The 13,824-nt window shown below is 24.6% G+C and overlaps 1 protein-coding gene across 2 annotated transcripts; it reads left to right on the top strand.

Moving 5' to 3' along the window:
- Positions 1 to 716: 716 nt before the first annotated feature.
- LOC145839527 (gap junction Cx32.7 protein-like) lies at positions 717 to 12,170 on the top strand. Of its 2 annotated transcripts, none has more exons than XM_082947124.1 (7): positions 717 to 972; positions 5,291 to 5,492; positions 6,343 to 6,377; positions 7,617 to 7,721; positions 8,787 to 8,961; positions 9,542 to 9,647; positions 11,545 to 12,167. In XM_082947124.1, exons 1-7 carry the CDS (start codon positions 733 to 735, stop codon positions 11,699 to 11,701), a joined length of 1,020 nt encoding a protein of 339 aa, XP_082803250.1. In that variant the 5' UTR covers positions 717 to 732; the 3' UTR covers positions 11,702 to 12,167. The 2 variants fall into 2 exon arrangements, with proteins under 2 accessions (XP_082803250.1, XP_082803251.1); XM_082947125.1 differs by lacking the exon at positions 717 to 972 and adding an exon at positions 1,762 to 2,355 and having other exon boundaries at positions 11,545 to 12,170.
- The last annotated feature ends 1,654 nt before the right edge of the window (positions 12,171 to 13,824 follow it).

Here is a 13,824-nt window from a genome sequence, read left to right as displayed (position 1 = left end):
TTAAACTAGCTCTGTCAAGTTTCAAAACAGTAACAACCTTGACAAAAACCTTGGTTTGTAAACAAAAAAAAAGTTTTACTTAGAAATTATCCCTAAATATCGAAATCTATGTTGTATTATTGTATTAAGTCAGTAAGTTTTGTATAAAACTTCTCTTAGTTATAGACCTACTGTTACATTAACTATTGTACTAGCTGCTACGAGAATCTCGTAGGTTTGCTTTTGGTACTTGATATGAAGAAATAGATACTTTACAAGTAAATATAAATTAAATTTATTTATTAAATTATATCTCTAGCTAAAAAATAAATAAGTAAAACTGATTTTTTACTGATCTTACTTGTAAAATAATTTTCTGAATTTTCATTCAGCAAACTTATTAGCTTAATTAAGTTCTAAAATCTTTACTACAAGCTAATCAACAGAACCTTCGAAACTTACAGTTATTTTTTTTTGTAATTTTTAATTTTGTTGAAATTTTTATTTATTTATTTATTATTATTTTATATTGTACAAAAAATTATAATTTAGGTCTAAATTAAAAAAGGCATTCCTTATACTTTTCTTATATAAAAATATTAAAAATGTTTTTTTTGTTTATAGTTAACTCAACATCTTAAAGCAATGTAGAAAGTTTTAACAATTATCTATAATTAAGATCTATATCGAAATATTTATTTATAAAGCAGTTATCTACTAAACATATTTTTAGAAGAACAACGATAAATAAAAATGGCGTGGCACATAATAGAAAAGCTATTAGAGCAAGTTGCCGCCCATTCAACTTTGGTGGGAAAGTTTTGGACGACTTTCTTTTTTATTTTAAGATTCTTAATGGTTGTGTCCATTGCTGACACGGTTTTTGGAGATGAGAGAGGAAATTTTGATTGTAATATTGACACACCGGGTTGTGAAAATGTATGTTTTAACGATTTCAGCCCAATTTCATTAATAAGACTCTGGGCTCTTCAGGTAAGCTTAAAAAATACTAACTTTAAAAAAAATTCGAGCACAAATCTTTGTTTTTAATTTTTACTACTGTTATTTAAAACTAGCACTGTTTGAGCTTTTAAATAATTTCACTGTCAATATAAATTATTATTTTAATTTCTACAATTGTTGTTTGAAATTTAGAGAGTTGTTACTCAACTCAATTTTGTCTAACAAAAGTTTTTGTAATAAAAAAAAATAACACAATTTAAGTGTTTATTTTTAACTTCTATGTTTGATCATCAAAAACAGAACACAAGTTAACATACTGCTTTTATGATTCTAAAAATCGATGATAACATTGTATCTAAAACTAACTTTATAATTTTTTTAGATTTTAGTATTTTCTGAAAACTTATAAAAACAAAAGTTTTAACACAAATATGATAAACATCAATGTAGGCTTTTTAAATTATTAAATGACGAAGTAATACCTAAATTTTAATACATATCGGTATATATTTAAACTTTTATTAAATATATGTCATGCCTAAAACAAAATAGATGTTATTAACATATATTTAAGTAATTTTAAACTAAAAATACAAGTAGACAAAACATTTTTCTTAAGTTTAAATAGCAAGATTTGTACATTTAAACTAACTATATATTGTTTATTAAATGACAAAATAAAATGCTAAAAATGTTTTGTCCAAATGCCTGGTGCACGAAAAAACCTTTCGGTTATCGAGTCGCACATCACGGATACTTTTCAATGTCTTGTCCAGGACTGATTAAGTTTTAATTAAAACTTTATATTTTACAAAATGTTATAAAAGATTGTCGGATATATGTAAAAAATCATTTTAGTTGATATTTTCAAAAAGCCTAGACTTACTACTATCATTTTGTTCAGATAACAATAAACTACATGAAAATCTTGTACTTATTATATGACTTAAAACTAGGTGCAACAAAAAATGAATAACGTCCACAATGGAAAATTATCAGATCGTTTTTAAATTGTTTTACTATTAAAAACGACCACTATAAAAATAAAAACTTATTTACAGCTATATTTTTTTTCTATAACTAAATTTAGTGATCAAAATTTAAGAAAAAATTATAAATTAAAAAAAAAAAGCTTTTTACAACTTGCAAATAAATTTGCTTCTGTAAAACATAATGGCCTGGCACATACTGGAACAACTCTTAGAGCAAACTGCTGCTCACTCTACTTTGGTAGGAAAGTTTTGGACGACCTTTTTCTTCGTGCTACGTTTTTTAATGGTAGTGTCTATAGCGGATACTGTTTACGGTGATGACAGGGACGATTTTGAGTGCAATGTGGAAACTCCCGGTTGTGAAAACGTTTGTTTTAATGATTACAGTCCTATATCATTGATTCGACTGTGGGCTTTTCAGGTAAGAGTCATGAAAAAATTTTGAATGTCAACGACAATTTAAATGCTGTTAGTGCCTGTTCTGTGTTCATACTTAGTTCTTGAAAAAGGTCATAGAAGTCTAACCTTTTATTCGAAATTGAAACTAGAACTTTGGGTATGCTAGTTATGATTTGTTATGCTATAAAAAATTCTTTGCTTTGTTTAAATGTTTGTTAAGGAAGCGCTGTTAAATTTGAAAAGTTAACTTGTTTAGTGAAAACTGTAAATAATTTGAAAACATAAAAGCAAATAAGCATTTGTTCTGAAATTGAATATATATAAAAATCAAATAGCTTGTAAAAATATTAAAAATAGATAGTTAGACAATTCTTAAAAATCGTAGTTTTATATAATTTTGATAAATGCAGTTAATTAAAATGTGAGATATAGATTAAGTACATTTAAAAGTATAATAAAAAACTTAAAAAACTAGATTTAAAAATCAATCAAAGCTTTGTAGTTTAAAAATTTTAAACAGCATAATATGATAATTTAAGTATTAATTTTTAACAACACAGTTTGTTTTTTTTTAATCTGCTCATTACATTTTCAGTCTTTTTTAACAAATTTAACGAAGAACTATTTTAGTTAAATTATATGGAGCTGATACTTAAGAACTAATCTGTAAAACTTATGCTTAATATCAAATTTGTTAATTATATACAGTAAATTAGATACAGTATTTGTACTTTATATCTTTTGCTACCTATAAATAATTTTTTGGAGCAGGTTAAAATTGCACGAAGATACTTTTGCATGAAGACAAATTTGCAAGAGGGCACAAAATTGAACAAAGACATATTTGCACCGAGAGTCAATTTTGAACGAGTTAAATTTTTGCACGAGAGTAAAAAAAGTAAAAACAATACAGAAAAAAAAATTAAAAGATAAATTAATAAAAAAACAAACAAAAAAAAAAGTTACTGACCAAAGGTAAGGGTTAGGGGTAACATTGATAGTAAAAAAATAAAAATAATAAAAAACAGATAAAAAAAATATAATTATAAAAAATAAAATGAAAAAAAAATAAATAAATAAGTTACCGACCGAGAGTAAGGGTAAACAGTGAAAGTAAAAAAACAAAAAATAAATAAATAAAATTGAAATTAATATTCAACCCGTGCAAAATGTCTCCGTGCAAAAATGTCTGCTCGTGCAAAACTGTCTTTGTGCAAAAGTGACTGCTCGTGCAAAAGTGTCTTCGTGCAATTTTATCCCCTCGTGCAAAAGCGTCTTCGTGCAACTTTGTGCACTCGTGCAAATTTGACCGCTACCCATTTTTAATACAAAGTACTATAAGTTTTTAAACCTAGACTCGTTAAAGCGTTATCGGAAATTAGTTAGAAAAGTTGCAGCTATTCGCCTACTACTAGCTTTTTACTTTTTTCTTTACTGATAGAACTTATTCTACTTATTATTATTCAAGGTTGACTCGTTCTTTGTTTCGATACTAAAATATTGTATGCTTATTTTACTATAAAGTTCGTATTTTAAAGTATTTAGAGCATTCTTTTACCTTTTGACACTCAGGATTTGCTTGTATGATAGTTTTAAGTTAGTACTACAACATCCGTATATGTAATAATGTAAAACACGATAAATTATGTTATATAAACAGACAGAAAAATTTCTTTTGAAAATACTAAACGATTATAGTTTGACAATTTAACAGTCTGACTCTTGTTTATAAAACTAAATTTAAAACTTTATATCACAACTTATCACGAAAAAGGTAGTGCTTTTACAAAAATTTTACTTTTATTTTTACATATCAAAATATATTTTGGGGTGGTAGTTTTTAGTTTGTCTGTGATAGTTATGAATATTTATATAAGCTGGTCATAAAAACTAATAATGCTTTAATTTAATTACCAAAAAACTATTTTGCTTTAATTATCCAGTTCTAGACTTATTTCCTATTCTAGTTACTTTTTTACAATTACCTGCGTACTGATGCATCTAACTAGTTAAACTTTAAAACTAGTTGTATAAAATAATTAGATAAGTATCATTTTTAAATATAAAGAGTTAAGCAAAGTTTCTAGTGCTAAAGATATCTCTTTTGTAAAACATCAAAACTATGTTCAATAATTTTGAAGACCTTTAAAAACTCGATAAGTCAAACTTATTTCACACAACTGTTACAAAAGTAGTTATTTTAGTCAAAATAAGTTAAAAGTACAATGTACCACAATTTGGACAGGCTATAATTTGCTGCGTTAGAAGATATATGTTGCTTAGTATTAAAGGACTGTATTTAAAGCATGTTAAAAACAAATCTTAATGTATTGTACACTTTTTGTTATTATATTATAAACTATGAGTTATTTTGTCTAACTCAATTACTTAAAGTTAGTTTAACTTTTTACCTAAGAAAACTAGTTTGTTCTCATTATCGCTAAAAGTAGACAAGAGTAAAAAAAAATAAAACTTATTCCTTTTTTTTTTTAATTTCATGATCAAAAAATTGAGTCTTCTATAGAAAAACTTTTAATTTCCGTTTGTACATATTCATAGAAAGTATATAAAAAACTATTACACATTTATTAAATCAGAAAACCTTTTAATAATTTACAAAAAGTTTTTATTTAATGCAGTTGTAAATTATAAATGTGCATGTGGTTTTTGATAAAATATGTCTAGTAAAATGTCTAACAATTTTGTCATCTAATTAATGTAAAGAAATTGTCTATAGTTCAAAACTTTTAACAATAAAAGTGTCATAATTTGAAAATAAAACAGTTGTAAAACATAAAGCAAGCACCATGAAAACAAAAAGTAGACTTTTAGTATAAAAACTCGTCTTACTTTTAGTTTATTTAATGATTTACAATTATAACAAAACTCAGCATTTTTTTTTGTGTTCAAACTTTTTTTTTGTAAAATTTGCTTAACATGCTTGACTAATTAAACAGATCCTGTGCGTTGCGCTCCCTGCTGTGATCTTCATGGTATACACAGCTCACAAAATGGAAAAGATTTCCCAGGCTAAAAAATTGAAGGCAGAAGAACAAGAAAAGAAGAAGAAACAACGCGAAGTTGTAGAAAAAATGCGAGCGAATTTCAGAAAAAAATCAAATGTTGAGAGGAGAAAAACAGGAAGTACTAATCCGCCTGGTTTGTAAAGTAGCAACAATTAGAGCATTTATAATAGAAAATATAAAACTTTAAATGTTTTATACTATTAAAAAAAAAGTACATAATTGTCTAAGTCTACTTGCACCAAAGTAGTTTTTCTTTACAAAATAAAACTACTCTTCTTTAAACGGTTTTAACCTGATAATAGTACTTGATATATCTGATGAATATCTAATACAATTTAACTGAAACACACCAAAGAGTATATTTACTATAAATGGTCTTTTATTTTAATCTAGCGATTGTAAAATAAGTAAGGTTTTTAGTAACTAAATAATTTTTATTAGACTGTCATTCTTTTCCTAAGATATTAAAGTGAAAAAATCTAAGTTTTAGATCCGCTAGAGTTCTCATTTGCAACAATTTTTTAAAAACTCACAGTGGGTAAAAAAACTAATTCCCGATTACAACTATGCTAAAGAAAAGTAAAAAACACTGAAGACTTAGATTATAAAAGTAAATTTAAAAATAATTGAATCTAAAATATTACTTTTTACCCATTAGCAAATTACTTAACAAATTACTTAACAAATATTGTTTAGCTCAATTTACTTCACTTTTTGTTAAACTAAATCTCTAATAAAAAACAAATACTTAGTTTTATAGTACTAACTTATGATAAGCAGTCTAAAAAACTCAATTGATCAAAAGCAAAAGTTTAAAAAACACTTACTTTTAAAGCTTTATACAACTTTGGATTTATAAACGTAAAAAAAAGTTAAGAGCTCCAACTTAAAAGATTTAAATATATACAAACTTTCAAAACATTTTTTTAGATATGAATCTAGTTTTGAATTTTAAACCACTAATCAAACTAAAAACTCTACAGGTTATGCAGAGTCTGTCATGGATGTTGATAAACCAGTTAGTTATAGTTTAAATTTAATTTTTAATAGTACCTAGTTAGGATTGAGTAACATACGCTCCGCAGGCAAGATCAGGCCCGCGAAATTTATTTGATGTTTAAAACAGTTTGTGACGAACAAACACAACTGAATTTTATTAATTTTTAATAATTATCTTGATTTAGAAGATAGTATTAAATGATAATACAACTTATTTTACGTTTATAATGTTAGATTATTAAGACTCGTTTTCAAAAAGCTGTACAAAATTACATAGTAAACTTTTTTCTGATTACGCTACCTGCATGCGAAGACTTTTTTACCAAGTCCATTCCACAAAACCTATTTCTGATAATTTTAGCCCGCCCATTAGAAAAGTTTCTAACTACTAAACTACTTATAACTCATAGTTTTTATTCATTTTTATACTTTTTTTATTTAATAGTATATCTTCTATCAGATACAACGAAGTAAGGTTTTAAGTCCTAGACATCCAAACAAGCAACGTATAAAAAAAAACTGTACGCAAATAATTCGTTAAACTGACGGTGTATTGCTGCTAATAAAAGTATGAACAGCTCCTCAAAGTCTTTAATGGTTATACTTTGAAAACTGTATGCAACTCGTACGTAAGAATTAATAATATTTTTTAAAGCTTTACTTTAATTACGATGTTTGACAGTAGTTTTTATACCTTATTTGAACTTATGAATAGGTATTTATAGGAAATGCATCTAAAATTTGTACTTTTTGACACAACTTCTGCATTTTCTTTTCTAATGTACGTTAGTCTTCACAACCTCTATAAAGATGTTCAGTTCATACTTTACAGGCAATTAAACGTCGTCAGTCTAATAAAAAATAGTAAAGTATTTCTAAAGTAATATAAGCTAAATCACTTCTATTTGCCTTTTAAAAAAATTAAACTACTATATAGCATTTTTTTAGGTTTAAAAATAACAAGTTTTACTGTAAGTAAACACAAATAACAAATGCTAAGATAAAAGAAAACAATATTTCAAATAATTAAATATGATAATGTCAACAATCAGATATTTAAGAAATGTTTTAGTTTGCGAAGACCATAGGATAAATGCTCAATCTATTTGCTTAAATTTTTTTGTTTAGTAATTTTTTATTTTATTAAGTACTTATTTTTTATAGTAACTAAATAAAACTACTTCTTAAACATCTTTTTGTCACTTTTTTTATTATTATTTTTTACTTTAGCTTATGTTAATAAAATAACTTATTAAAGGAAGAAAAGAAGGAAGAAAAAAAAGATGACGATGACGCAAAAGTATGTGCTACGAAGCTTGATAGTGACACTCCGTCCAGACTGATGTTGGCATATATTGCTCAGGTCAAATCTATATTTAAAAAATTAGAAAATTACTTTTTAAAACTATTTTTTTCATTTTCAATAAATTTATTATCAAAATAATGGACTTTTTTACCCCAAGATATTTTTTAAAGTTAAGTGCACTTAAAATTTTTAGAGTAACTCAACAGAAATACTGTAATTAAAGTGATGGCAACAAAAAAGATTTTAAACAAAAATTTATTCTAGTTATAAGTTTACTGTACAAAATAAATAAATGCTATTCAAATTATCAAAATTTAAGTTTTTAAAATTTAAGTTCTTATAAAAATTTTAAAATCCCATATGTTAAAAACATGTAATTAACAACACTAAAATAAGAAAAAATAAAATAAATAAATAAAGTAATAAGTTAAATTTCATAACTACTTAATATAGCCGTACTTTATAAATTTTAAAAACTTCTTATAACCATGTCTTAAAAATGTCTAAAATTCATTTTTTAAAATCATGTAGGTCTTATTTAAGAGATAAAATAATAAAAAATAGCAAAAAAAACTTGTTGAAAGAAATAATTCAGATTAACTAAAAATGATTAGAATTTGATAACCAGTTTTTATTTTTATACTTATTAATAAAAAAAGACCGTAAAATTTTTTTATTTTTTTAAGCTTTATCACTTTTTTTTTTGAAAAAAAAAAGTTATTAAAATTAATTCCTTTAAAACTATACAAGTTAATTGAAAAAATCATCTCGAAATTTATTTATTTTTTAAAAATTATTCTAACGAAGTTTTCTATTAAATAATTTTCTAAAATTTTAAATAAAACACAACGCATATCATTACTAAGAAATTTTACTCTAACTTCAACTTAAATTAACTTGTAGGTCAAAAGTAATGTTTTTTTTTAAACACATACTTGTATATGATAAGAAAAAATTACAATTATTTTTTTTAAAGTATATCAAATGCAGCCAATTTTTAAGCGATCTTAGGAAATTAAAGAAATATTAACTACTAGAAAATAACTAATTTTCAATTAGTTTTAAGAAACAAAACAGTTGAATTTAATTTTTAATTATTAACAAAAAAAATTCTTGGGTTAGGTGGTGCTACGTTTAGTTATTGAAATTGCTTTTATGACGGTACAATATCACACATATTCATTTAAATTTTGGGTTCCAGAAATTTTCAAATGTGCACGCTATCCTTGTCCAAATGTCGTAGATTGCTTTGTTTCCAGACCAAAAGAAAAGACAATTGTACTTTGGATTATGTTTTGTTAGAAACTTCTATATACTACTAAGGATTTTTTTTCTATTTAATACATATAACAGGTTTCTAAGTTAGTAAAAGTTTAACACTTAAATTTAGACAAAATTAAAAAAATATTGTCATTAAAATTATTATTTATTATCTAACACATTAAAAGAATAACAATTTTGTACGTAAATAAGAGTCTAACACTTAATTTAAATATTTTTTTTTCTAATTTATGTCTTTTTTTTTATAGCTAGTTGTACTGCTATTTCTTTAGAAATGTACATTGTTTTTAAAAGTACAATTGATCTGTTATAATTTAATTTTTAGAACAAACTTTGGTTTTTTATGTAAAATATTTTTATATTTTATTAAAGAATTTGAAAAAAATTTTAAACAAATGTCTATAAAAAAAGAGGCATAGAAAGTTTTATTGGTGATAATATACGTTTAAGTTACTAACAAATTACTTGTTTATATAACGATTACAAACAATGCTAAAAAAATTTATAAGTAAAAGCTTTTAAAAGCTTTTTTGATATGTAAAACAAATTTTTGAAAAGTAAAATAAGTAATAACTAAAAGTATATTTTTTTTATAGCAACAGGACTCGTTATGATAATTCTTAACGTAGTAGAACTTTATCACATTGGTGCTGCCAAAATATGGGAAGCTTGGAGTACCAGAGGTGACGACATCACAAAACGGTTAATTTTTATTTAGAAGTTAACCTTATTTTTATACACTTATCTTTCGCTTGTACAAAGTTTTAAAACTGAATTTTGTACAATACATTGTATTACTCGTATACTGTTTATTAATATTTAGAATTACCGCAATGTAGACATTCTCGTATGTAGATAAACGAAGTTTTATAAGCAACACATATGTTTCGAATAAATATTTTATTAAAAACTTATAGCAAAAAGTACTTGCTTAACTAACTTAAATTGGATCGAGTAAAAACAATAACTCCAGAACTATTTTTTAATTTTTTTATCTAGGAAACACTATTTACCTATTCAACCTTGGAGACATTTTTTTTACTTGTTTAGTATAGGGTTCGTAATCTTTAGTTTTTCAAGTTTATCAAAAAAAAAATCGGTAAGGTGGATTACGGTTGTAGATAAACAATTAAAAAAAAAAGCAAAGGATGATTAAAGAAATATTGTAGTTTAGGTAGTGTCTTTACTTGTTCAATTTCGAAATTATTTCTTTTACTTGGTCCCTTAAACTTATATTAATTGTTTACTATTATTTTTTTGTACAGAAATGTAACAATAAATGTTTTATAAACTTACATAAAAACTAGTTTTGCTTCTAAATAGCTAAACAATTTATCTATAAATTAATTTATACTTCAAGAACGATACTTAAAAAAAGTATCTAAAGAAAAAACTACAATAATTTTATATTTTTATTAAAACTTTTAAATAAAAGTAAATAATATTAGTATAAATTATTGAAATTAGCTTGTTCTTTTTAAATAGCTTTTAATTTGGATAATACAAATTTTACTCAAAGGGGTTAAATTTTTTCACTTTTCTAAACAATACTCTTACTTAATTTCAACAAAACAACCTCAGTATATAAAGCTTTGGTTTAAGTTTTTGGGTGGGAACACTTTTGCACTGCGTCTATTTTGCACTAATACACTTTTACACGAGTTGTCAATTAAGCACGGTACTTTGGCACCGGAGTCACTCTTGCACGAGTTGTTTTTTAGTACGAGCAGTCACTTTGCGCGTATTCACCGTGAACCTAGCTGTTATCCTGACCCTAACCTTAACTCTAAACTAAACCCTAGTCCTAACTCTGACACTAACCCTTACTTAGATCCTAATTCTGACTCTAACCCTGATCCCAACTCTAACCAAGACCTTAACGCTAACCCTGACCCTAACATCGTGCAAAAGTGACGCTTGTCCAAAACTAACCCGTTCCCAAGTTTTTACACCTATACCTTGTTTTTGTTTTAGTAAACATTTTTTGAATAAATTTTCTGTATTTGTTTTAAAAATCAAGTCATGTGGCAATTTAAGCTTTTAAAACTCTTCAAAAAAAAGTTTAAAATTAAATGTTATTAAAGTAACTTTTAGTTTGTATTTAGTCTTTTCATTTAACATTTATTGGTTTTAGTTTATTCAGAGGTATATGATGAATGTTTTTGTAAGAACAAAATTTTGAAGTAGAAATATTACAAAAGTTACTTTTATAACAAACAAGGATTTTGTCTCATACTCGTGGCAAAAAAAAAAAAAATTTAATACTTTTCTGGCATTATAAATTACGTCAAAAATAGCAAAATAATGTATATTCTATAAATTTAACTAACTATTTCTATAAAAGTACGTAAGAGTTCGAAGGTTTTCTGACATTCTTCGAAGTTTAATATGGCAAAACAAATACTATACAATATACATTTATAAGAAGCATATTTAAAAACATTCATGGTAAACTGTATGAACAACTATAAACTTATAAATTATACTTTTTTTAATCAAGTGTGCACTCTTTTAAGTTTAAGATCGAGAAACAAAAATTGAAAAAAATAATATTTTTATTAGTATATTAATAAAGCAACAAAATGTATTTTATAATCAGCTACAAAGTACAATCTAACTCAATGCCGATGTTTGGAGGGAATGGAAGGAACTATAGAGGCGGATACCCTCAAGCTGTAGGCATACGAGTAGGTTACGCGAGAAGCTCATTAAGTGGAGAAGGAGGAAATGATTTTGATGGAGATCAGTTTATTTAAGCTTATAATTTAGAATAAGTTTTCGCACAGTTTGAATACAACAGGAATGTTTTATAATTGTTTAAGTATTTTAAATAAAAGTTTTGCTACCAATTTAAGTTTAAAAACCTAAAGCTTGTAAATATGAAACTATAGTTTACTGTTAAAGGATATTTAGAGTTTTGGTAACAATTTGTTTTTATCTAACTATTTTTAAAACAACGTCTGACTATTCCAAAATGTAAGTACGTATTAATCTTTAAAAAGTAAGTTTTCTACCTATTAGCTGTTTTAAAAATGAACTTCTATAAGAACATCTAATTAAATTTTTCAATTGTTACAGTTTTTTGTATTAGTTCTTGATAAATACGTAAAACCCATGTTTTTAATTATTTAGTTATTAAAAGTAGTGTTACTAATTTTAAAGAAAATTACATTATTTAGTTTTTTATCACCGTTTAGCGCATCTAACTATTTTTAGTTTGTAATTTCTATTAATAAACTTTACACTACTCTTTTGACTAGACTTTTTACAAAAAGTGTATTTTTTTCTTTTTTAAGATAGAGTACTTAAACAAAGTATGTTACACTATAGAATTTATGTTTTTAGTTATGGCTCGACAGTCTATAAATCTTAATGATTTTTTAAAACTCTAGCATAAACTGAAATAACAATAGTATAATTAGTAATTAAAAGTATATAAATTATAAACGTTTTTACTGTTGTTTTAAGTTAACAAATATGCATTGTGGTGTGCATATACATTTTCTAGTAAACACAAAGTATCAGTTAACTTTATCTTTAAATCAAATTGTTTTAAATGTACTATATAAACATTTATTTTCATTCGGTAAAAAACTGTTGTGCATTGTTTTAAAACAGTTTAAAATCATTGCCATAAACAACCAAACGATGAAAGTAGGTAAATATTTGTTTAATATACTTTTTTTAATATACGGAGGACAAAAAACTTATGAAACGCTTATCCCCTATGGTTTGTTTATTTTAATGTTTTATCTTAATAATTTCCTTGATTATAAACAGTAAAAATACTGAAAAAAATAGATTTTTTGTTAATTTTTTAAAATGTTAAGACTAAGTATTTACTTATGTTGCTTAAGTAATGTTTGCGTACTAAAAGCCATCTAACGGCCGTTTAACCACATTATTATTGTTTTTCGTACATAAAACTTAAGTAAATAAAATATAAGGTTTACCTTAGGCTGCTTAAGTGTAAAAAATTTTTTTTGGGACCATATTTCTATTTTTAAACTAATTTAAAATACTTTTATTAATTGCTAAATCTTTAAAAAGACTGTCAGAAGGTTTTTGATAAAGCTAATAATACACATTTGTGATTACATATTTATTGCACGTCTATTCGTTTTAACTAATACTTATTAAAATTAATACAATCTCAAAAAATTTGACAAGTTATATTTACACTTTATTCAGGTTAATTTATTAAAAAATTCTTTGTCTTAATACTGTTCAAAAATTTATTTGATCATTTTACTACTAAGTTGTTTTACTCCTGTTTAAGTTTTTAACGTGCTATAATTACCACGAAGTAACAAAAATACAATAAATATACGAGGCTACAAAAACAAAGCAAATAAAAATTATTTTTTTCAAAACAATGTATAATAAATTCAATAGAATTGTTTTTTTATCCAAATTTTGGATTGTGGTTACACAGTAAAAAAAAAGTCTAGTTTCTAATATTAAAGTACAGTTCTACTTTTTTTGGCTCCTTGTATACTAAAGGCACTTATTAAAATATAAATTAAAACATTTGGATTTTGAGCATACTAATACTTTTATTCTTTGATGTGAAACTAATAAAAGCTAAAAGTTTTCCACATCAGATGATCTTGAAACATAAAATTTAAACTTTTATGTTTTTATAAAATATATTTACTACTTGTAAATATTGTATTTCTAAAAGTAATTTTTCTCTGTAAACTTAGGTAGGTATTTGTTTCTAAATAGTTACAATAAATAGTAAAGAAAATTAACCTAATTCAAAACTTTAACACTTGCTTAATTTTATGAACATATGTATAAGACCAGTTGTGCACAAACTTTCAAAGTTCTTAAAAGTTGACTCATATGATTTCAACAGTGATGATCATTTTTGTTA

The sequence above is a fragment of the Thalia democratica genome, chromosome 6 (genome assembly GCF_965202585.1).
Source record: "Thalia democratica chromosome 6, ktThaDemo2.hap1.1, whole genome shotgun sequence".
Taxonomy (NCBI): Eukaryota; Metazoa; Chordata; class Thaliacea; order Salpida; family Salpidae; genus Thalia; species Thalia democratica.
This window is presented reverse-complemented; position numbering and strand designations above follow the sequence as displayed.